Source organism: Populus trichocarpa, chromosome 6, assembly GCF_000002775.5.
Source record: "Populus trichocarpa isolate Nisqually-1 chromosome 6, P.trichocarpa_v4.1, whole genome shotgun sequence".
NCBI lineage: Eukaryota > Viridiplantae > Streptophyta > Magnoliopsida > Malpighiales > Salicaceae > Populus > Populus trichocarpa.
This window is the reverse complement of record NC_037290.2, coordinates 22,516,584-22,541,956: the sequence shown is the minus strand read 5'-3', so window position 1 is coordinate 22,541,956 and position 25,373 is coordinate 22,516,584. Positions and strand designations below refer to the sequence as shown.

Below are 25,373 nucleotides of genomic sequence, written 5' to 3'. Positions count from 1 at the left end.
ACTGATTCGGATTTGTTAAAAAACCGGCTGATGTAACAACCCGGCAAAACCTAGTTGATCTCGGCGGGTTGATCCATGACCCGGGCAAACTCGGACAAGACCTGGTTTTTTTCTTTTCAAATGTGGTTTTTGTCCTTCGGCCTCCCATCTTATTTCATCATCTTCTCTACAATGAGTTATTGTTAGCAGCAGCAGAGAGGAAAGGAGAGTGAGGGACGTTGCCATTGGAGGCTGGTCCCCTTTGTTAGTGGGTGGCGGTTCTGGTTTGGCCAAGAGATGGAGGCGACTGGGAAAGAAGAAGGAAGGGGCTCTCTAGTTTTGGCCAAAAAACCAGGGGGCTGAGAGAAGGATGAGGAAAGTTGTGGTCGGGCTTTTCATCCCATGCTGCTTGACGGAATGCCTTTTAGAACAAGGGTAAAGAAAGAAGGGAAGAGAATGTATTTTATCTTCCAATTTTTTATAGTCAGTCACTCATGACAGCTGTTTTGGCCAAGCAAAAAGGGAAGTTGTGGCTGGTTTTGGGAGAGAAAATCTAAAAGCAAGGGGAGCGGCGGAAAGGGAAGCTGTGGCTGGTTTTGGGATAGAAAATCTAAAAGCAGGGGGAGCGGCGGCTTGTTGTTTTATTTGGTAGAGACAGGGAAAAGTTTAAGTTTTGTGTGTCTTTCCTTTAAAATTTTTAGTTGACCAGAAAATATATTAAATTGCAACGTGGGGCATTCCTCATAGCTTTTGGAGCCATTTGGCTGGGAAAGGTAAATTACAAAGTTGTTGTGAGAATATTAATTTTCTTAGGTGTTGTCAACAACTCTCAAAAGAAAAAAAAAATGAGTGAATTTCCAGGTTAATTCATAAAACCCGAGACTCGGCCTCTTGACCGGGTTTAATAATTATGATTCTGGGATCAAGAAAAGAACAACTTATTGCTCCCTGCGCCGTGTGGCTTCAACTGTCACCGAAGATTTACTTGCATGCAGTTTATGCTAAATAATACTATCAACACACTAGGCCAACGCTGAATTAGGATAAAAAAATTCATCAAGGATTCAACTCGTCAACAACAAGTTTTTTTCTGTTGTACACTGCTTCCTTCAACCAGTTTAATGTTGGACTGATAGATTATTTCCAACAGTATTCCAAGAGAATTTATGATTAGTTGAAAAATAAAATCACAGTTAAGACAAACTTGATAGGCTTTGCAAATTAGTTTCCTTTTTTAAGATGTCTACCGTCGATAGCGATTGTTTTTAAAATATTTTTTATTTAAAAATTATTAAAATAATATTAATTTTATTTTTATTAAATTATTTTTTATATGAGCACACGAAAATGATTAAGAAATATTAAAAAAGAAAATTTAAGCAAAAAACAATTTTAATTTTTTAGAAACACCGCGTGGAACGCAATTCCAAACAGCACTTCATCAACTCAATTCTACACATCATGTTCATGTGAAATTAACTTTGTTGTTTTAGTTGAAGATGTGAATTAGACCGGAAAATAACAAGGACTGGAATGAGCTTGAATATGAAGAATTTTGATTTTAAAGCACAAGGAGTTTGAAGAAATGGAGAAAGTTGGAGGATGGAAGAATTTCTTGAAGATGGAATGGCTGTGCTTGTATATATTGAAAAGTATTGTGCCAAGTTTGCAAAAAACAAATACAGATTAATACAATTATTGAGAAGGTGCAGAGTAATTTCATCATTCCCATCCCTTCACTTCTATGCTTTCCTTTTATTATGAGAATATTCAAGCCAGATGAATAGTGTTCTGATATCTGAAACTTAAACTGGAAAGAGAGTTGCTCCATCACTAGATTAAATAAATATTTGTGGATTTAAGTTTTCGAGAAAGAAAACTCTGGGTGTGAAGGCACACCAAAGAGGATAGAAACACTATAAATCGATTTGTCTTCCTTCTTCTATAGTCTTTTTTATTTTATACTCTATTTAAATCTTATTTTCCTTGTTTAATTAAGACTAGTTAGGTGGCTCGCGCTCCGCCGCGGACCTGCTTTTTATTTTCATAAAAAATATCAAAAAAATCTAAGATTCAAGAACGTTGAGTCTGGCTGCAACGCTAGACTTAACAATAATATAAATAATAATATTTCACTTGTTTGCCTAAATTCTTATATTTTTTAATATTTTTTAAAAAATTATGGTTTTTCTTCAATAGTAATAATAGTATTTTTTAATATTGATAATAATTTTTTAACACTATAAATCAAATCTATGGTTGTTTTTCAATATTAATAATAATTTTTTTCAAATTTATTAATTATTTTATTAATAATATTAATTATAATAAAATTATAATATTTGTAAGAAAAATAATAATATTTTTAACATTAATTATAATAAAAATAATAACATTTTTTATATTAATACTTTTAATTATAATAAAAATAACAGTATTTATAATACAAATAATAATATTTAGAAACCTAAAACCCTAAAACCTTGAGTCCTGACGCAGGACCCATTAGCCTTGGGTCCTGACGTCGGACTCAAGAGAATTGGTTTCTGACGCAAGACCCATTATCCTTGGGTCCTGATGCAGGACTCATTATCCCTGGTTCTGACGTCGGGTCTAAGAGAATTGAGTTATGACGGAGGACCCGAGAGAATTGGGTTTTGACGGCGGACCTAAAAGAATTGAGTCTATACGCTGGACCCAAGAGAATTGGGTCCTGACGCGGGATCCATTAGCCTTGGGTCCGGACGCGGATACCTTAACAATGAGTCCGAACCCAGGCGTGCTGGTCTGCACCCAGCGCGCTGGTTTGCTAACCTGTTTGCCTGGGTCTGCCCCTAGCACCCATGACTTGGCAGTCCCATTATAGGTGTTTACAGCCTGGGGCATAACCCCACCCCTTGTAACCTTTGGAACTCTTTGTGGCAGGACATGATAGCCCGATCACCATGTGCCTGCGGCCTCGCCAATGAAAAGTTGCATAGCCATTGGAGATCATTTTCCTATCCAATGAAAGAACAGTAGACTAGGTGATTTGTACAAGAGATACCGTATGAAAATTGATAGGCTCTGATTTATATCCAACGTCTCTTCATTATTGAGTTTTGATTAATTGGGTCCCTCTGTTACTAATGTGAAATCCCTTTGCCGTGTATTCTGCACCATTTGAGTTCCCTGCCCTGAAAGATCGGTAAAACTGATGACTTGTAATGGTGAAAGCGCGACCAATAACAATTTAGTACATTAAAATTATTTTTTATTAACTTCTAAATTTTTATTAAAAAAACAAAATAATAAAATATTTATTATTGATTTAGGATGGGCCTGTCATTTTTCATTATTTTTATTTTGTTAGCTAACTGTTTATTTTTTTTAACTTTACCATAACAAGTGCTTTAATTTTTTACTTTATTTTGAAAAAATCTTTATTTTCTTACATCATCCATTTAATTTGTGTATTTTTTATAGCTGCGATTCTCTAATTTATTTTTTCATCGCAATTTTGATTTTACTTATTCAAGATTTTATAATTTTTCATAAATCTTATATTAATTTTTTTGTTTGGATTTTGAAAATAAAATAAAAACTTACAAAGAAAAATAAAAAAATAAGCATAGATTAATATTTTATATTTTATATTCTATTCTTAAAAAAAATTAAAAAAACCAAAGTAAATAGAAAATCTTGAAAATAATTTATAGCGATAAATAAATAAATAATTTGCAAAAAAATTATTTTTTCAGATTTTTTAATATATATTTTAATTTTTTTCCATCAATATTTTTTGAATTTTTCAAAAAAAACATCACACTTCTTATGCGACATGTTGTCGACTTAATCGATATTTCATGTTAAAATATTTAAAATATTAATATAATAGATAGCAGAGAGAAAACTTAAGATCCATTTGTTTTTGTATTTTAAAAGTATTTTTGAAAATAAAAAAAATTTCTCTTTCTTTTAAAGTAATGTTTTTAGTATTTTCAAATCGTTTGAAAGTACTGATGTAAAAAATAATTTTTTTAAAATAAAAAATATTATCTTAATATATTTTCAAGTAAAAAACACTTCAATAAGCAACATTACCATACTTCTAAATACCCTATCATATTAGTAATAATAAAGGGATCCAACTGATCAATATTACCTATCTTTTTATTTTTTAAAAAACTCCAAGACTTTTAACTCATGCATCTTATGCACTTTAACACAGAACTTGAAATGTTAAAAATACAGCACACTTCAATCCCTAGTTAATTTATAGTAGTAGAAGCAGACTTTAATTCCTACAAGCTGTTTGTTTTTGTAATTAAAAAAAATATATTTTTTTAAAATATATTTTTTAATATTTTTAAATTTTTTTGATGTGCTAATATTAAATATATTTTTTAAAATTATTTTAATATATTTTTAAATACAAATACTTTAAAAAATAACCCTTAGTATTCTATAATAGCTCTGAAAATCACTAAAAATTGGTCTGTAATTTTCTGCACGACAAATACGACAACATTTCGCACCCCCACGGATTTTCATTTCACCCGTCCAAGAAAGCAAAACCTCACTCACACTCCAAGGCCCAACCCAAGGCCAGAACATATCGCAGCAGCCAGTCAAATGGCTTTCTTTTCTCCGCTACGAGCGTTAACATCAGGGCAGGAAGCAAGATACCCACATGTCCAAAACAGCAGTGTTTGACGTGTCATCTCAAAATACTCTTTTAAATAAATATTTAATAAGAAATTTCCTCTCCTCCTTTTATTTATTTTTGGACTTTAACTGTAGAGCACCTGTTAGGGCGGGAACCCAAAACTTCACCCAAAAGAAATGCCAGTAAGTCTTCTCTCTCTTCTTCTAGGGTTTCTCTTTCAAAATATAATTTCAAAATTTTCACCTAGGCTTTTTGAATTTCACTGATTGGTGATCTCACAGGAGCCCAAGATGAATCTGCGGAAAGGCTCAAAAGTATGGGCCGAAGACAAGAATTTGGCATGGGTTGCTGCTGAAGTAACGGATTTCTTGGCCAAAAAAGTGCAAATCCTTACTGTTACTGGAAAACAGGTGAAATCTTGGTGTTTTTGGTGGTTTATTGAGTGGATTTTGTCTTGTTTTTCAAGTTTTTGTTTTTGGTGGTGTAGGTTTTGACTGTGCCTGAGAAATTGTGTCCGAGAGATGCAGATGAAGAGGAGGAGCATGGAGGTGTTGATGATATGACTAAATTGACTTACTTGAATGAGCCTGGAGTGCTTTATAATCTTCAAAGAAGATATGCTCTTAATGATATTTATGTATGGACTTCACAATCCGTGCCTTTTTTTTTTTGTTTTTTCTTAACAAGTGTCTTTTTTTGCGTGTTTAATGAATGTCTTTCGTCAAATATGGTAAATTGTAAGATTAATCATGGTGTTTTTTTGAGTAAGCTTTGTTGTTAGTTGTGGTTTTTGTGATTGTTTGAATTTTAGGTATTTTAAGTTAATGTGGTATAGAGGGTACTTTTTTTGTCAAGTGTATTTAAAATTTGTTAAATTAGGTGTCTGAATTATGAGCTGGCACTTGACATGTCGGGTCAAGCGTTTTTGGTGTGAGCAGCTCTTTGTTAAGGTGCTGCTGACTAATGATCAATTTGAGTGCTTTGTGTTTTTTGGTTAATCAAATCAACAAAATAAATTTGTTCAATTCTTGAATTAATTTCTCATTAGGCATGCCGCGCTGTCCTTTTGGTATTGAGATCATGGTATGTAAATGGATAACGTGATGCTCAACATGCATTTAAGTGATTTTTTTTTGGCCCATTTAACTATGCTTTTATGTTGTGGACCGTATTGATGAATAACGTCTTTTCTTAGTTGGGCGTCATTTAATCAGTCTATGATTTAATACCGAAACACTGTAATCTAAGTTATCATTTGTTTTGTGATGATATTTATGTGACATATTCTGCATTTTGTCTTTGATAGACGTACACGGGAAGCATTTTAATAGCGGTTAATCCATTCACCAAGCTTCCTCATCTGTACAACGTGCATATGATGGAGCAATATAAGGGAGCTCCATTTGGTGAGCTAAGTCCCCATGTTTTTGCTGTGGCAGATGCATCATACAGGTATGTTGTATTTAGGATGTTTTCTTGAAAATTGAGAGCTGATTTGAGATATAAATCACTATCATATAAAGGTATTTAGTGGCTTCTTTTGGGTTTAAACTCCAGAGCTATGATGAGTGAAGGTCGAAGCCAATCTATACTGGTTAGTGGAGAAAGTGGGGCTGGGAAAACTGAGACAACAAAATTGATTATGCAATATCTCACTTTTGTTGGTGGCCGAGCTGCTGGTGACGACAGAACAGTTGAGCAGCAAGTCCTTGAAGTAAGACTTACACATCCTTTCCTCTATTCTTTGTCCCATTTGCCGCTAGCCCCTATCTTTAAAGAAGAGAGTGCATATACTCACTGTAAAATTATAAATTTACTTTTCGGTTATGTTTCTCAGTCTATATATGTATGTTCCCCATATTCATCTATCCTCTGTTAATTTTTTCCCCTTTTGCTGGAGAAACATTAACCGGTCGTTGACTTGTCTTTAACTTGCTATAAGGTGATTGGTGAAATCTGTCTTGGCAATTTTTTTTCATCTCTGTGTCTTTTGTCGAGGCTGATTCATCCTTTTCATAATTTAGTCAAATCCACTCTTGGAGGCATTTGGTAATGCAAGGACTGTTAGAAATGACAACTCAAGGTGAGATGGAGTTTATTTTCCAAATATACTCTTGCTTTTACCAATCTGTAGCTCTAATTGCTAACCTGTATCTGCTGCCAGCTGTTCCTTTTCTTCCATACTCAAATAAATAAATGTTCTGTACATGATACTTCAACTGAAGAACATCAACTTGGCAGAACATGGTGATGTATTGTATTTTTTCTCATCACCCGTGGTACCATTTTTAATGAATGAGCTTGTAAACAAAATTTTGAAAAAAGAAAAGAAAACACGGCATGTGAAATGCAGACATGGGGAGAAAGCTTTAGGATAATGAAAATATCTGAATCTTAGCTGAATACAACCATGAAGGGAAAAAAATATTGAAGGATTGGAGATAGTGTGCATCAAATAAAGTCTTATTCAGGAAGAAATTTGATTAATTTCCACTATTGGTTTTATATGATTGGATTTTTGATTACCATATCTTATATCTATTCTTATACAACTTGTTAACCTGGCAATCCCAATTGTCCATTGAATATATTTCAAGCTTTCTTAAAATCTCATTCTTTGTCTCGACAGTCGCTTTGGCAAGTTCGTCGAGATCCAGTTTGATGCAACTGGCAGGATATCCGGTGCTGCGATTAGAACTTACCTTCTGGAACGATCTCGTGTAGTTCAAATAACAGATCCCGAAAGGAATTATCACTGTTTTTATCAATTGTGTGCATCTGAGAGGGTACGCTCTCTTCCTTTCCTATCCTGTATTTTCTGTTTAGTGTTGTGTGGTGATGTTCTTACTGGCTGAGTCTTTGTGAGTTGTGTTTGCAATATGGTGTTTTGTCTGTGATGGTGTTTTTATTTTCTAATAGAATTTTAAAGCTTACTGATATGTCTAGGATGCAGAGAAGTACAAACTGGATAACCCGCATCACTTCCATTACTTAAATCAAAGTAAGACATATGAATTAGATGGGGTGAGCAACGCAGAAGAATACATAAAGACAAGGAGGGCAATGGATATTGTTGGTATAAGCAATGAAGATCAGGTTTAAGCACCATAGAATGACTTAGTTCTTGATGTGTGTTTCTTGCTTTTTCTTGGATTATCTTGTTGGGATGCTATCATACTCATTTTGCGTTTGCCATGTTATTATTAGGAAGCTATATTTCGCATCTTGGCTGCAATTTTGCATCTTGGGAATATTGAATTTTCTCCTGGCAAGGAACATGATTCTTCCACTGTAAAGGATGAAAAATCTAGCTTTCACATGCAAATGGCGGCTGATCTTTTTATGTAGGTGATTGCATTAATTGCTTGGGATTTTTTTTTGTTTGAACAATCTTTGACATTCCATCAGCATGGAATCAGTTCTCTTATTTTTTTTGAAGTTTGGAAGTGAGCAAGCTAAATTTCTCATATTGTGTTTTTGTGTATTTGGACGTGAAAGTGCTAGATAAAATTGTTTTTCACTATAGCGATAGAGAGGAAAAAACTGAACTTTTAAAAATGGAACATAGTCAGAAAATATTGGAACTATTCCTCTTATGAATTTTGTTTCATTAATCTATAACACATTTATTCTGTGGAGCTTTGCTTTCAAATATTGAAAAAACTATCAACTTTAGAATAATCAAGGGGGGATGAATACAAGTTGTCTGTACGGAGTTTGGCAGTGGACATTCCTGCCTGTAATGATTTTTAATTGCTCATTGGCTTTTAATTTAAGCTACTAAATTACTTTTTATAATCAGGTGTGATGCAAACCTCTTGTTTGCAACATTGTGTACTCGTACAATTCAAACCCGTGAAGGAAATATTATAAAAGCTCTTGACTGTAATGCTGCTGTTGCTAGTCGAGATGCCCTGGCAAAGACTGTTTATGCTAGGCTGTTTGATTGGTATGCCTATTGTCACTGTGCAGAGAATAATTTCTTTATATTTTTTCCATAGTTGTCATAATTTAAACTTGTTTGGTTTTGATGTTTCTTTAGGCTTGTTGAGAAGATTAATAGGTCTGTCGGGCAGGATCCAACTTCCCTGATACAAGTTGGAGTATTGGACATTTATGGCTTTGAATGCTTCAAATATAATAGGTAATATCTCATAAATGCATTATCCTGTTTCAATTGTGTCTTTCAGACCATTGCTATATCTTAAGGTGTAATCTTATAGGAAAATTATTTATTGAGCTTCTCATGTTGCCTTGAACTTGTTTGGTGTTTGGAAGTTATTTATGTTCATGATTTTCACACGCAGTCAACTGTTCTAAAGAATGTGTTGTGGAATGCTGTGTGTCTCGATTGTAAGTGATTAACTTTGTATTGTGTGTCACCTTTACTGGCAGTTACCCTATCAGATTGTCACTTCAAAAGATTTTTCTAATGTTGTTTTAACATTCTTTCTAATGCCTTTTTGCATTTTGCATCTCCATTGCAATATTATTGGCCTTGAGTCATGTCATTTTTTCCTCTGCACTAATTTGACTTTACTATTGTCATATATTGTTTTCAGCAGCAATGCTTTTGTTTTTAACTTATGTCTACTGAGTGATTAATGTTTTCTGTTCTGCAGTTTTGAGCAGTTTTGCATTAACTTTGCAAATGAAAAACTTCAGCAACATTTCAATGAGGTGTGCAATGTTGTCTTTTGTGATGTGATGGCATTCACTAAATTTATGCTGTCTCATTTCCTTCTTCCCTCTGTTTCAGCATGTGTTCAAGATGGAGCAGGAGGAATATAGAAAAGAAGAAATTAATTGGAGCTACATTGAATTTATTGACAATCAGGATGTTCTGGATTTAATTGAAAAGGTTTTTCATCTGTTTCCCCTCTGAAAATATTGTTTTAGTTAGGCTAATCTGTTATTTCCCGAATTTGTATGCAGTTTTCTGCTGATTTCTCATTCTCCTTCTTACTGATAATAATACTTTGGATCGACTAACAAATTTAGTCCATGTTTCTCTTTTATATGATGCATTTAATGATACATGATGCAATGCTTGCGATTGAAGATGCTACAAAGACAAAGAATGACTTAGTAGTGAGTGTTTGATGTTCTACCATTTTTGTGATTTAGCTAGATAATCACTATAGCATCTCCCAGAGATATTAGGATTGTGGGAAAGGACTTCTTTCAGGAACAGATATTATGTACTGCAATAAATTTTAGCATGTAATTATGTTTTTTGATGAATTTAGATTAGCTTATATGTACACAAAAGGGACAATATTGGCATTTAAATTTATATTGTTTGACTTGTAATATCCGAGCATATCCTTGTAGGGATCTACCCCCTCTATTTCTCTATCTCTCTCTTTCTTGTGCTGAAAAAATTAAAGGAAATTGAATGTTTGCTGGGGAATATGTTTCATGTCTGTAGTTCAAGTTTTCTTTTCTTTTCTTTTCTTTTCTGTTTCTAGATATGCCACCTATTGATTTCTGTTAGTCTTAGACTTATGTTATCGTGTACTTGTTTGCAGAAACCTATTGGAATAATTGCTCTTTTGGATGAAGCTTGGTACTGTTTGAGTTCTTCCCTATAAATTGGTGCGTTTTCTATATGAAATTGCTTAAGTGTAGTTGATTTCATTTTTTTGCAGCATGTTCCCAAAATCAACACATGAAACTTTTTCAACCAAGCTATTTCAGAATTTCCGGGCCCACCCAAGGCTGGAAAAGGCAAAATTTTCAGAAACGGATTTTACCGTTTCACATTATGCTGGCAAGGCATGTTATTCGTGACTATATTACTTTAAATAGAACTTGCAAAGTGAAAACTTTTACAAAGAACTGTTTATTTTTCTGCAGGTTACTTATCAAACAGACACCTTTTTAGATAAAAATCGTGATTATGTTGTTGTAGAACATTGCAATCTCATGTTGTCTTCGAAATGTCACTTTGTTGCTGGTCTTTTCCCTTTGCCTCCTGAGGAATCTTCAAGATCTTCTTACAAGTTTTCATCTGTGGCCTCAAGATTTAAGGTAGAAAACTTTTACCTTTCTTCCATTATCATTGTAGTATTATGCAGTTTGGTTAGTTGTTTGCAGAATAGACAATAACAAGGAGCAGTGAAAGAAGAAACAACTCTCATACCGCTTCGACTGTTGACTTTATATTAAGATGCTTTAAGCAAATTAATGATAATAGCCATGATGATATTTTTATGGATATAACCCTTGGGTTGAGTGAACCATAAGGCTTCATGTATGGTTTTATAGAACAAGGCATTGTCCCTTTCTATGGTGAATTTTTTTTCCAGATTATGCTATAGTATCAACATTTTTTGTTGATATGGATTCGTTATGCATGCTAAGCAGTTAAAATTGTGTTGAGTGGATGGCTAAACCACCAAAAGGAGAGAGGGAGAGAGAGCAATGTAATCTGAGGAAGAAGCTTATCACTTCCCCTTTTTTGTTCTTTGATTGTTTTGGATTCATTCCTCTGTTTCTCTTCTTAATAGTTTTGGAGTGGGAATTTTTTTTTTCACTGATGTTTTTCTTGTTTTTTCCATTAGGTTTCAGTTTGCACATTAATGCTTGATTTGCTGTTTATAACTTGTTAATGTTGATGCTGTAAATAATTTTATTTTTTGGTTTGCAGCAACAACTTCAGGCTCTTATGGAGACCCTTAATTCAACAGAGCCTCATTATATACGTTGTGTGAAGCCGAACTCTATGAACCGACCTCAGAAATTTGAGAATTTGAGCATCCTACATCAACTTCGCTGTGGGGTTAGTAGATCGTAATTGTGTCTATGTTGCTTGTTTAACATCATTTCTTATGCTCACTTGAGTTTCTGCAATTGTATATGATCATTATCCATGATTCTTATGAGATAAGAGTCTTATTTTTTTTATTTGTTCTTTGTTTAAATGGATGGCTTGTGTTCCTTAGATTTTAACTGCACTCATTGTTAGAATTTTCTAGTTTGTTCTTTTTTCCCTTCATTTGTGGCTGATAAAGTGACTGCTCGCAAGTGTACCTGCTAAATATTGTCGAGTTGTCATGATCTTGGAATTTTCAGCAAACATGTTCATTTTTTCTTGTTGAATTCTCGTGAGAGCAATGAAGGAATTAAACTTGAATATTTTCTACAAAAATACTGGAATATTTATTAGCATTGGTTGGTGATAGAATGAAGGTAAAATGAAGACCCACCAACTATGAAATGCTTGTAACTGTTGTAAGAGATCCTTCCATGTATTAAAAGTTTGATTTACACCCCTCCATCGCAGAAGCTGATTGTATTTTAGATCCTTCTGTCAAAATTAACCTATTTTCATCCAATAACAAATGATAACATGTCAAAAAGAATATTGTACTCTCTTTTTCTAGACAAACACACACTCATGAACAACAATACCAGATTTTACACTTTCTCAATATTTTTTTTTATAAAAAGAAAATTATATTGGTAATGGAAAGGTACACTTTTTTTGTGCCAACAATAACATAAAACATAATGGAGGTTGTGATAGTAAAAGACCATTGTATTCTTTTTTTCCTAACAATATGAATCCTAATGATAATACAACATAATTTAGAAAAAGATTCTTATTGTTGATCCCAACCAGTATGAGACAAAAACTTGCTCAAAATCACTTCCTAGGATTATAACTGTAAAATTAGAAATCCAGATGGAAGGTTCAAATACTAATTGTCTGGTGGAGAGTATAAATCAAAATTTTAAAATTTATGGAAGTTTATCTGCAAAAACCTCACTCACAAAGATGTGCAGATGCTTTTACCTACAAAAGAATTACATGTTCAGTTGCCCAAAAGTTGACTTATATACAATGTGCACCTTGTACTCACAAAGTGGTACTGTGAGCGTAAGGCGTGAGATCCAGTTTACAAGGAATGGCTCTGGGAGTATAAGAAGTCTAATTCAACTCATGCAAGTCTGGACATATGAGTGTTAGATCTATAACTTAGTCCACACAAGAAAAGCTATGGGGAAGATGATGAGTATAATTTGGTCCAAATGACACTTGTTAAAGGACTTTAGGATGTATGGTTAAATCCAGTGAAGAATGGCCCTGAGTGAGACAATGATGGCCGGGGTTGTAAGATGCGTGTTCTAGATTACATGAGAGTGGCCAATGTATAACCTAATTCAAGCAACAATGACCATGTGATTGTAGATGTAATGACTAGTTCAAGCAATTTGATAAAATAGTTTACCAGCTAGTTGGATATGGGAGTTTATGGTTTTTGATCCAGGCTTTAGAAAATAATTCGTGAAGTGTAAGAAACTATGATGTATGGAGTAATCATTGATGAGCGGTGATAATCCATGTTACAATGCTTGTTGAAGTATAAGATACTAGTAAACATAAGAGAGGCCATGAGAGTGTAAAATGTCCTTGCCTAGAGGCCCTAGCCTGCACAAAATTGTCCATAGGAGTGATGTTTATGACATGGTACTTATGAGGATGTATAATGAATATGTCCAAGTCAACTCAAGTGTGGTCCTAGGGCATAAGATGTATGTATGGCCAATCTATGTAGGAATATTCTGGTAGAGTGGGTTATGTGGCCAAGCTCAAAGAAGAGTGGTCATATTTCTTAGTTTAAATGTAATGCAGTCTATATCACTCAAAAGTGTCCATGATAGTTTATTTTGTCTATGATTTATCATTTGTTTCTCATAGAGTGATCAAATTGTCTCTAATGCAACATGTCAAAAACATTGTATAGCCATAAAAACCTGACCGTCTTACTGAAGTAACTGCCATCGGGTTTAGACCGCTGTTTGTGTGGTGACTTGCATCACATGAATAGTAAACAGTGAATATTGTAAAAAAAATGCTTCACCAGCATACAGTGTTATAGGATACCAGAATGCTATGAGCACATGATGCTACTATGACCTGGTCTTGTCTTGAATTGATGGTGATGACAAAATTCATGTCATGGTTGCTTATTGTTCATGTAGAAAAGCAGATGTTTCTTTAATTTTCTTTCATTTACTGTGTGCAATTCATTGTTAGACTGGCTTGAGCTATGCATTTTGTTCTTGCACATATCCATTTATTCTAGATTTTTATCCCACACTGCATGCTGAAAGAGGTGTACTGCTTCTTTTAAATATAAATGTTAGCAAATTAGGTTGATATAATTATTATTATTAAAATTTGGGACAGGGTGTGCTGGAAGCTGTTCGGATAAGTCTCGCAGGTTATCCCACTCGAAGAAGCTACACAGAGTTTGTGGATCGGTTTGGACTATTAGCTCCTGAATTTGATGGAAGGTGTTGTTCTTAATACCACTGCTTTTTCTTGGAAAATCTTTACCAATGATTCTGAAGGATGTAGTTTTTTTGTTACTATGAATGAGTGGTGTAGTTATTTGTTATTATGTTTTGATTTTTTCATGTTTCCTTCACAAAAAGGGCAATAGATAATGGTTAGAGACATAAATTTTTAGGATGATCAGTTGTGTGCGTGCATGCATGAATGCTTGTTTGTGTCTCACAAGTGATCTTGAGAAAATGTGATTTGTTTTTGCACTGTTTTCTCTACCATCTTTTTTTAACAGTTTGTTTGCTGAGAAATTTTTTCCTTTTGCATTTATATTGTACCAAGAAGTTCTACTTTTACTCAGTTGCAGTTATGATGAAAAAACTTGGACAAAGAAAATTCTGCACAAGTTAAAGCTCGACAATTTTCAGGTACTGCTGTTTAAGGATTGGGTATCAAGCTCTGTAATATCATTAACGTTTTGCTTATTTTTGTTATTGTTTCAAGTTCTCTGTTTTTAAATTTATTTTTGTTTGCAGCTAGGTAGGACCAAAGTGTTTCTCAGGGCTGGTCAGATTGGCATTTTAGACCTGCGGCGGGCTGAGGTTCTGGATGGTGCTGCAAAGCGTATTCAGCGTCAATTGCACACATTTATTGCACGCCGAGATTTTTTCTCAACACGTGCTGCTGCGTTTGCAATTCAATCATATTGCAGAGGTTTGCTTTTACTTGCTGCATTTGACCTAGTCTTATTTGTAATGTGATTCGCTCTTACAAAATAGCATTCCCTTCTTCACTCTTCCCAACATAGCTCTTCATTATTTGTGTGACTTTGAAAATGTTATGTTTTATCAATTAGTGTAGCCTTAAAAGGCTGGTTTCAGTTTCATAAATGTTTACAGGGTCTTATCTGTTTGATTTTATATGAGGGTTGTGTCTAGGATAAAGCCCATAGTTACAACTAGTGCCACTACCATGCTTTGTCTTGTCATTCCAGCAGCCTTGCTATTTCTATCAACTAATTTTCTATACCAATTGCCTACTGCATCTATATATATCTAGCTCCAAAACTTTTTTTTGCAGCTCTACTAACTTTCCAATCACTGGCGTTGCCCTTACCTTTATGTGTTTGTTAATGGTTTATCTTTAATTAAACCACATTTTATCAGATGGACATTTCCCTGCATCTTTATTTCTATTTTATTTTGGTTTAGCTCTCTGGGGTTGCTATATAAGATGTATTTGTAGGATGCCTTGCTCGAAAAATGTTTGCTGCAAAACGAGAGAGAGCAGCTGCCATTTCCATACAGAAGTATGTCCGCAAGTGGCTATTAAGGCGTGCTTATTTGAAACTGCTCTCAGCTGCTATTTTCATGCAGTCAAACATACACGGTTTCCTGACTCGCAAAAGATTTCTGCAAGAAAAGAAGCAGAGAGCTGCCACCCTAATTCAGGTAAATTAGCCAAGTGTAGAATTGTGTTTGCCTTTTTCTAATATTTTGATGGTGATGTTTTGCATATTTGTGTACTAAATAATAAGGCCAGATCATTAGTCATATCAGTGGGAATTAAAGCGAATTTATTTTAGTTACAAAACTTTGCAAGGATGTTTGTGTAATGCATAAAATGCCTAAATTCACCTCACCACTTGTTTTGAGTGATGGATATATCAGATGTCCCTATGCTCAGTTTTGTTGCAAATATTGTATTTCATTTGCCAGTTAAGTGTTAAATTAGTTTCTGATTGCTACTTGAATTTTTGTTTTTTTAATGTGTGATTGCTATCTATGGCTATAGCTAAAATGTTATGGAAAAGTTGGGGTATTGTCTCCTGAGAGTGTTACAGGGCTTTGTGTGATTTTTCTTGGGACCTTGAATTAGTTATCCGAAGTCATTTTCACTGTCATGGCCAATGCCTTTGGGGGTTGTTTTCCACATGGCTACACTCATTTGATTTCCTGTTTTTATTTTATAATATAAATTGCTTAGGCTCGTTGGAAGATTTACAAGTTCCGCTCAGCTTTGCGACATCGCCAGGCTTCTATCATAGCAATACAGTGTCGTTGGAGGCAAAAGCTGGCAAAAAGAGAGCTCCGAAGGCTTAGACAAGTGAGAAATCAATATTATTTGCATTTCTATTTGAGTTTAGCTTTTCCTCATTTATTTACTGTCTCTTTGTTTATTACCATGCAGGAGGCTAATGAAGCGGGTGCGTTGCGTTTAGCTAAGACTAAACTTGAGAAGCAGTTAGAAGATCTCACATGGCGATTGCATCTAGAAAAAAGATTGCGGGTATTGCTTTTTCTTGTGATGTTCTTTTGGTGCTCTTTTGAATGCATTTGAATAGTTATGCATCGTTAAACTTATATGTAGACATAAGTTTTATGTCCTTTTCATTCTTCAAAAGAAAAAAAAATACAGTTTATTCCTTATTTCCCTGTCTCCTGTCTTTGTATCTTGACTCCAAATTAACGAATATGAAAGTTTTCTATAAAGAAAAGGGCTGAGTTAATTACTGATTCAAGCTTTCACTTGTTTCTAAATAAGGCACCATTTATTTTTCAGCAGATTTGATTGGCTAGTTACTATGATTGTTTCAACTAAATCTTGCAATGCTCATTTACTGAACTTCTTATAACTTTGTGTTTGTGTTGAATATCCTGTATCTGGAACACAGGTATCAAATGACGAGGCTAAATCAGTTGAAATTTCCAAGCTTCGAAATACTGTGTCATCTATGAGCCTTGAGTTAGATGCAGCTAAGTTTGCTACTATCAATGAATGCAACAAAAATGCAGTATTGCTAAAACAATTAGAATTGACAGTGAATGAAAAATCAGCTTTGGAAAGAGAACTCGTAGTGATGGCTGAACTGAGAAAAGAAAATGCTTTACTAAAGGTGATTGGCAAGGTTTTGCATATATGCAAATTTATTTGTTTATTAATTGTGGCTTTGATTGGCCATGCTTGTTGGGTTCCCATTGCTCTTTTATTTTGGTTCCACACATTATAAGAATAAACTTTTATTATAAAACATTCAGTTGTCTTAAAATTAGGTATCCTCTTTTTCTTAGAAATGTTTAGAAAGCTTTTCTGGGACTAATTGGTAGTCTACACATGTTTTCAACATCATGGGTTATAAATTTTGGATGAAAATACCATCAAAATATCTTGTGTAAATGAGTTACAATAGCTAATTTTTGTCAAAGAAGCAACTTGCTTGGCAGAAGTATAAATCGGTATTGGTGATATTTACATCATAGTAGTGTCCACTAGTAAATAACCAAGCTCATTTTTATTAACAAGATTTTGATCAAGGTGTAATCTGTTTGAATATATTTTACATTTTCTTTGCTTGCATAACCTAAATTGAATGCATGTGGGTAAAGCTTAATGGCTAATATGATTTTAGGATTCATGAAGGAAACTTCATGCATATTGAGTTCAATTCTAATGGCTATGATTATAATGTTTTTAGGATTCATGATGGAAACTTTATGCGTATTAATACAATTTTAATGGCTATGATATTCTTAGGAGTGTTTGATATGATGAATTGTTTGCTTGTTTCACTTTGAATAAATTTTGATAGGGGAGCACCATCTCCTTCTCATTTTTTCACCTTTTGGTTTCCCATGGTCCCATCTGCTTTACTGTGGAATGCTTTCTAATGAAAACATTTGTTGCATTTACAGAGTTCTTTGGATGCCTTGGAAAAGAAAAACTCTGCTATTGAGCTTGAGCTTATTGAAGCTCAAACGAATGGTAACGATACCACTGTGAAGTTGCAGGAAATTGAAGAGAAATGTTCTCAGTTTCAACAAACTGTTCGAAGGTATTCATCAGTTAAAAATAACAATACCAGCCACCCTTTAATTTTGTAAACAGCAACATCAACTTGATCAATCTTCTCATGCATTGCTTATTCTTCTGAATTTATTGGAGTTTGTTTCTGGTGTCAAAGGCGCAAATTTGAGAATGTTGATTGGTATTTGCATCAAAGACTTGATTTTCAGAACAGTTTGAATTGAGAGTGTCTATAATTTTTTGCATATTTATGCTTTGAGGAAACAGATGGTTGTTTCATAAATTGGTTATCTTGCCTCTTTAAGGTTTCCACCTGCATAAATGTAATCCATCTGAACCTTACTGTGGATTATTGTTGCAGTGGTTTTTCACTTTTTTCAGGGTTGGGGGGGGGGGGGGGGTTTATAAAGCTGTTCTTGTAATGAACTCTTATATCCTGGTATCTTTGTGCATGATGTTTGCCATATTACAGTCTTGAGGAGAAGCTTTCTCATTTGGAAGATGAGAATCATGTCCTTCGACAAAAAGCTTTGACCCCATCCTCGAAGAGCAATCGCCCTGGTTTTGTGAGGGCATTTTCTGAAGTAAGTTATTGCAAACACAATTCCATCCTTATCTCCTGTAAAAAAAAATTCATTCTCCCATATATACCTGAACATTGGATGCATGCTTGTGTTGCGTGGTTTCTTATTAAAGACTTTAGTTTTAGGTCGTGGTACTAGATATGTATTCTCCTTTTCCATAGATATAGGGAGAATTTTCTGCTGTAATGCTATTTGTTTGTTGACAAAACAAAAATTTCATGGATAACAAAGTGTTCACTGATTCTGTTGTTTTGTTAACGAAACAGAAATACTCTAGTGCGCTAGCTCTTGCCCACTCTGAGCGGAAGTCTGCATTTGTAAGATATTTTTTTTAAAATATTTAGAGTTAATGTAGTTGTGAACCATAGTATGTTTTTCAAGGACATTGTTTTCTCTCCAGGAATCTCCTACACCATCAAAACTTATTGTGCCTTCCATGCATGGTTTGTCAGAATCACGTCGATCGAAGTTTACAGCTGAACGTCACCAGGTTTCTTTCCTTGTTTGTGAAGCCTTCAGTTCTAAGAAGTGAATTTTCATTGACATACAGGAGAACTATGAATTCCTCTCGAAATGATATCACCTAAGAAGTGAATTTTCTTTGACATACAGGAGAACTATGAATTCCTCTCAAAATGCATCAAAGAAGATTTGGGTTTTATTGATGGCAAACCACTAGCAGCTTGTATCATATACAGATGTCTTCTTCACTGGCATGCCTTTGAATCTGAGCGCACAGCCATTTTTGACTACATTATTGAAGGAATAAATGAAGTTCTGAAGGTTAGTTACATGCTTCAGTCTTCAAACAACTGTCCTGAAAACTTTTTTTTTTTGTAAAAGAAATTGTTCTTTTTGCATCAAGTGATGTTACTCAACCTGATAATGCGTCTGGGTAATGAGCCTTGGTTCTTCTTCTTTTCCCTCCATTTTACTTTACTCTCTCTTCTCTGTAATTATTTTGTTACTCTCTGATATCTCAACATTGTAAGGAAATATTCAGAACTTTCTAGTTACTCATTTGTAAAAACATGTAAATTTCAGTTTCCAAACCCAGCTTTCTTTTCCTTTTTTAACCACCCACTCTAAAAAACATCTCTGTACACTTTTTATTAATGTTTTAACTTGAACACTTTGTTTTGGACAAAACGCTCTGGGGCACTCCAAAATCAAACTTTTAGTGTATCATACATATTTTTCTTCCCCGAGAGTCTGGCCGTGAATTGTTTTTTCTAGGATAAAATATATACATCTATTAAGTTATCCTGTCACAATTTTTTCAGGTTGGGGATGAGAACATTACGTTACCATATTGGCTGTCAAATGCCTCAGCACTACTTTGCCTTCTCCAGAGGAACTTAAGGTCAAATGGCTTTTTGACTGCAGCTGTTCCATCTTCTACATCTTCTGGATTATCAGGGAGGGTCATTCATGTGAGTTTGTGTAAAATTGAATTTTTTTTGTTGTTTGCAGAATGCATACATGTAATACATTCTTTCAAGGCTTTTTTATGGTACTCTTGTGCAGATTAAAGGAGAATGTATGAAAGGCATTCTAATCCTGCTGAATATCATCAAGGGAAATGCCCTGAAACCTCGAAATCAGTACACCACAAGAACACAACAAACACTATACACATGTCCAACACAACTGGACACCATAGAAACAGATGGCTGGTTTTGTGCCACTCAAAAATCTTAAACTTCAATTACAGGAGAGGGATTTTCCCAATTTAGTTTCTTCTCTGCCTTACAAAAAAAAAAAAAAAGTTTATTGGCTGGATATGCAAGATTTAGAGATTTCCATAAAAATTAGTATTTTTTGTTATTGTAGAAATGCAGCATTCTAGCATTTCCCACGACACAAATCATCATCAATTTTCTGAATTTACTAGCTGTGACATTTTATTCTTTGTTTGACTTTGGTCATTTTGTTTATTTTAAATTTATTTTTGATGAATTTGACTTGAGTCCAGCTGATTTGAGTTTGCTATACTTCCCAGGGTCTTAAATCTCCTTTCAAAATCATGGGATATGAGGATGGTCTGTCACATGTGGAAGCAAGATATCCAGCAATACTATTTAAACAACAACTAACTGCATGTGTGGAGAAGATTTTTGGCTTGATTAGAGACAACTTGAAGAAAGAATTATCACCACTGCTGGGTTTATGTATTCAGGCGAGTTTTAGCAAATCCAGCATGGGCTCACTATGATCAGTTTTATAGTTATCTTTCCCTGTCTTGAGTGCCTAATTGTAATTTTGGATGTAGATCTCATTGCATATACAAAAAATCCATATTCTAGGTTGCATTCCTATCACACTGGTTATTTGTATAATCACTTATTCTTGGTTCCAACAAAGTGCTCTGAATGTTAGTTCTGAATGATGGGTTTTTCAGATGGAGTTTTGACCATGATAATTGGGAGCATTAACTATTCTAGTGTGGAGTTATCACCCAAAATAATTCATAGTTCATGCTTTTTGGATAATCTTTTTCCCTTTTCAAATTGTTTCCATTAAACAATATTCTTCCCTTCTCTATGGATGGGTGTTCTCAACTGTATATAGGTTTTATGCATATTTTCCAGCTGTACTTTTCATAATGTTGACATAAATGTTTTCATCTTTTGAGCTATTCTGCTCACCTTTTTCTTTAAGCAAAAAATTATAGTAACATCTATCATTTTACATGCTTGGAAATGTTGTTTCTGTTCTGCCTGCTTTTTTTTTTTTTTTGCTGTTTCTTGAATCTATTTTCGATGTAATTGATCAGAAATTTATGTTTTGATGACTACTTGTCAGGCACCCAAATCTGCACGGCATGCTGGGAAATCATCAAGATCACCCGGTGGCATTCCTCAGCAAGCAGCTAGTAGCCAATGGGAGAGCATTATTAAATTTTTGGATTCTCTCATGGACTGTTTACGTGAGAATCATGTATGTTCATTCTTCCCTGTTAATTGATTTTCAAATAGGAGGCCCTTGTGCTTGTAATATTCACTCATCATGGAGTCCTTCAGAATTCAGAATGCATTTGTCCATGCCAATTGCAATGTTTTCCCACAGCGTGCATAATTTATCATTTGTATTGTACATGCATCTGCTGCAAATTTCTTTGGATAGATTGACATTCACATGCATCCTTCAACTTTCAGAAATTCTGCTGTCTGATGTTCATTATCCAGGTGCTGAATCTGTTTGAGTTCTTCCCTTTTTTGTTTCTGCTACCGTTTTTCGGTCTACTTTGTTTATTTTGAGTGCCTTGAACACCTCCAACAAACATCAGAGAGGATTGGTCTCACCTAATAAGCTTCAATTTGGCTTTGTTCCTTATCTTTGTGCTCTAAATTCCCTATCTCTTGATGCTTGCTGGTAAACAAGCAGGCTGTAACTGTGAATTTTAGTTACTTAACAGATATTCTTTGACTGACTCAAAACCATCCATTTAGGTACCATCTTTCTTCATCCGTAAGCTCATCACCCAGGTTTTCTCTTTTGTCAATATATCCCTTTTTAACAGGTGAGTGATCATGATTTGAAAAATTCTTCTGTGCTTCATATGACTAGTTTTTGCCTATGTTGCTTAATACAAATTTCTTTCTTAGCCTTCTACTACGACGTGAATGTTGCTCGTTTTCAAATGGGGAGTATGTGAAATCTGGTCTAGCAGAACTGGAGAAATGGATAGTGGTTGCAACGGAGGAGGTAAAAATGTCCTTTACCTGCCAAGTAGTTGCCACAGAGGTTAAAATCAACAGTTTGTGTGTCTGAATCTGTACAAAATGCAGTATGCAGGAACATCTTGGCATGAGCTAAATTATATTAGACAAGCTGTTGGGTTTCTGGTAATTTTTCTACCCTTTTCTCGCTTGACTTGTGGACTGTCAATTGTTTCTTTTTCTCATGGATAGTGCAATTCTTTTAGGTAATTCATCAGAAGAGAAAAAAGTCTCTTCAAGAAATCATGCAAGATCTGTGTCCAGTATGATCTCACTCACTGCTCTTTTCAATTTTCTTTGTCCATTCATTGATATGAAGTTATTTTAAGGCTTAGCGTGTCATGACACTTGGACAGGCATTGACCGTTCGCCAAATCTATCGTATAAGTACCATGTACTGGGATGATAAATATGGCACTCAGAGTGTGTCAAATGAGGCAAGTTTCTGTTTTGGTACCTTTTGTTGTTTGGCTAAATTTGTCAAAAATAATGGTCTCGTGGTTTTTAAACTTCAATTCATTTGCAGGTGGTTGCCCAAATGAGAGAGATGTTGAACAAGGACAATCAGAATATGACCTCAAACTCTTTCTTGTTGGATGATGACCTCAGGTATGCTGCATTGTCTCTCAACTTGCTTGGTAACAAAAATGGCTGACTGGACTGAATGAAGGTACTAGACGGTCTGGTTGTAAAATCTCTAGGACTTGTGCTAGAGACTTGGGATCAAATCCGGCCTTTACATATTAAGAGGGGGGTTAGTGGATTGGGGGTATGTGTTGGTGTACCTTCTGAATTTTTGTCTTTGGATTTGCGGGAATGTGTTTTGGTTGCTCAATTATTGCAGTTATCCCGACCAAAGTGATCTCTAGACAAATTTTTGCATAAGCCAGGTTCATATTTTTATGAAAATTTGTTGTTGCAATACTTGGTGCTTCATCAAAGCTTGGGTTCTCTTCTAGTTTTAGCAATTTATTAAAATCTTATGACGCAATCAATGATTTTTTAATAAACCTATCCTTTGACACTTATTTCATTTGTTGTCCCTCTGTTTTCATTTAGTTTAAAGAAATTAGTCCTTTTAACATAAATTTGTCTTTCCGTAACTAGTCATTTTAGGCTTTAGGTGCACAAATTGATTGAGTGTATTCATTGCTTATGGGAACATGCTAATTTTACCACTGAATGCATTTCAGCCCCAAAATGGGTATTTTGTATCGTGTTGTCTGTTATTTTCTAAGCTTATAAACCATTTTCTTGTTGCAGCATTCCATTCTCTACTGAGGATATAGACATGGCAATTCCTGTAATAGATCCTTCCAGCGTTGAACTCCCAAAGTTGTTGACAGAACATCCTTGTGCTCAGTTTCTGGTCCTATGTCAAACGTAAATGATTAGTTTTGTAGCTGCAAAAGAACCGCAAAATTAACCTTGGAAGTCTAGCTCGTCGCGGAGGTTTGAAGACCATTTTATTTGGTTTCTACAGGAAGACAACTTTGAGCAGTGGCCATCAAAATATCAGTATATTGGCTTTATATACTGCCCATTTGATGGATAGATACTTTTGCCTGGATATTGGGGATCCAATTGGCGTTATTTGATGGATAGATACATTATTTTCAGATCTAGTCAGCTTTACATGGTCGGATCTAGGTTAAGTATGCTTCTATTTTTTTTTGTGAAGCTCATTCTTTCTTTGTACATGTTTTCACATCCGAATAGCGCCCTGTTGTTTTATGATTTATGATTTTTTTTTCCTTCCTAATTTGGAATCTGTATATATAGAATTACACATTTAGTTCTTTCAGGTTCCTACTTCAGAGCTTAGCTACTGATCAACTTCTTTTTTTCTTAAAAGCAGCATTAGTTCATAAAAGTAAACACACCAATTTGAGAAGTAAGGAGTTGAAGCTTTCCTGCTGGCTTCACCCCTCCTACGCTCTGTATATTTTCCACAATTTTTACCGTTCAAGGTGACCGCTGTTTGTTTAAAAGTTGACTCCTATTCGCTGCAAGTGGATGCATAGGTGCCAATCGCCCTTCATGCCAGCGAGGATCATTTCTCGTTTGTATTGAATGAAAGGCCTTCAGGGGCAGGATTGCCGTGCTGTGTAGCTGAAGACAGAATAGCCTCAAGAGGGAGGCTTCAAAGTTGAATTTGAATCCAGATGATGTCTAAACCTAGCACACTGGAAATTGCTTGGTTCCTGATCAGCCAAATCGAAACCAAAAAAATCAACAAAATTTGCAGACAAGCCTTAAACCTCGCAATCGCGAGGCCACTACCAAAAATCCTCCTCGATGTCCCACTTTTATAGACCCGCTTGTTCTCAAAGGCAGACCAATCATTTGAGTTCATGATCCGTTGTGGAACCTATCGAACCTCTTAACCCAGGGCTGGTCCGACGGTTCAATTTTCGAAATATTTTTCACAAATTGATTGCAAATAAAAATATTAAAATAAATGATAAAAAAAACTTGAGATTAATTACCTTCACCGGTTAACGAAAAATAAGTAAAGTTTCTTTGTCTACGCAGTTCAATCACAGAAAATAAATTAAATTTGAGTGAAGTCGTGATAACTTGAAATCATGGAAGAAAAACCCCATCATCATTGACAGTTTGTTTTGCTATCAATTTCTTCTAAAATCCTTCTCTACAGGGGAGCTTTACTCAAAGTGAAAAATGAGTCACTGAAATACGATTTTACATCAACATGCTCCCTCCCCTCAAAGTCACCTGACTTTAGATGGTGTTTGGTGAAAGGGTTTAAAAATGGAGTTGAATTATCATGGAAATAATTATTACACGATTCATCTTCAATGGTGTAAAACTTAGTGTTTAATGATGTGATGTTTAGTGTGTTAATAAATTGAAATGCAAATAATTAGTGGAAAGAGAGAGAGAGTAAAACTATCAGTTTTCATCTTTTAGTTTTAATCATGTTAGTAGACTTTGTAAAAATCTAACTCTAATATCATTTGATGCAAGAACTGAAGTTGGAAGGTGAAGACTTGCTGCTGAAAAAAAAGTTTGAGGTTAGTTCTTGATTGAGATTCTAAAGTGGGTACATGGCATGTAAGAAAAGCATGGGAGAAAGATTTTAAGTGAACTCAGTAGCTTGACGTGTGGCTTAAAGAATAAATATTGTTAACCCTTACTGTTTATCTTCAATTCAATTCCTAATTATTATTCAGACATTATTTATGTTTTTAATACCTAATTATTTTGTTTACTGAAATTAGCTTCTATATAAATAAAATTGCTACATGTATAATTGAGGTCAGTATTTCACTATGTAGATATCCACATTTCACTATGGATTTGTACAATAAAATGAT

At 34.6% G+C, this 25,373-nt stretch overlaps 1 protein-coding gene across 3 annotated transcripts; it reads left to right on the top strand.

The window, feature by feature from the left end:
- Positions 1 to 4,668: 4,668 nt before the first annotated feature.
- LOC7492286 (myosin-15) lies at positions 4,669 to 23,834 on the top strand. Of its 3 annotated transcripts, none has more exons than XM_024603638.2 (39): positions 4,670 to 4,809; positions 4,909 to 5,037; positions 5,115 to 5,264; positions 5,934 to 6,079; positions 6,185 to 6,341; positions 6,652 to 6,710; positions 7,257 to 7,413; positions 7,574 to 7,723; positions 7,835 to 7,971; positions 8,430 to 8,576; positions 8,670 to 8,771; positions 9,250 to 9,307; positions 9,387 to 9,488; positions 10,159 to 10,196; positions 10,279 to 10,405; positions 10,487 to 10,660; positions 11,280 to 11,411; positions 13,827 to 13,933; positions 14,293 to 14,353; positions 14,462 to 14,639; positions 15,171 to 15,376; positions 15,912 to 16,031; positions 16,116 to 16,214; positions 16,600 to 16,821; positions 17,618 to 17,757; positions 18,202 to 18,313; positions 18,580 to 18,630; positions 18,714 to 18,803; positions 18,926 to 19,096; positions 19,597 to 19,746; positions 20,316 to 20,492; positions 21,119 to 21,253; positions 21,766 to 21,836; positions 21,922 to 22,021; positions 22,105 to 22,161; positions 22,242 to 22,298; positions 22,392 to 22,472; positions 22,562 to 22,644; positions 23,299 to 23,834. In XM_024603638.2, exons 1-39 carry the CDS (start codon positions 4,804 to 4,806, stop codon positions 23,420 to 23,422), a joined length of 4,563 nt encoding a protein of 1,520 aa, XP_024459406.1. In that variant the 5' UTR covers positions 4,670 to 4,803; the 3' UTR covers positions 23,423 to 23,834. The 3 variants fall into 3 exon arrangements, with proteins under 3 accessions (XP_024459407.1, XP_024459406.1, XP_002309460.2); XM_002309424.4 differs by having other exon boundaries at positions 14,287 to 14,353; XM_024603639.2 differs by lacking the exons at positions 20,316 to 20,492; positions 21,119 to 21,253; positions 21,766 to 21,836; ... (4 more) ...; positions 22,562 to 22,644; positions 23,299 to 23,834 and adding an exon at positions 19,841 to 20,309 and having other exon boundaries at positions 4,669 to 4,809; positions 14,287 to 14,353.
- The last annotated feature ends 1,539 nt before the right edge of the window (positions 23,835 to 25,373 follow it).

Coding starts and splice junctions, on each gene's coding strand:
- LOC7492286 (XM_002309424.4), top strand. Junction 18,314..18,579: donor TTGTGAGGGCATTTTCTGAA/GTAAGTTATTGC, acceptor TTAACGAAACAG/AAATACTCTAGTGCGCTAGC. Junction 22,022..22,104: donor TAGTGGTTGCAACGGAGGAG/GTAAAAATGTCC, acceptor TACAAAATGCAG/TATGCAGGAACATCTTGGCA.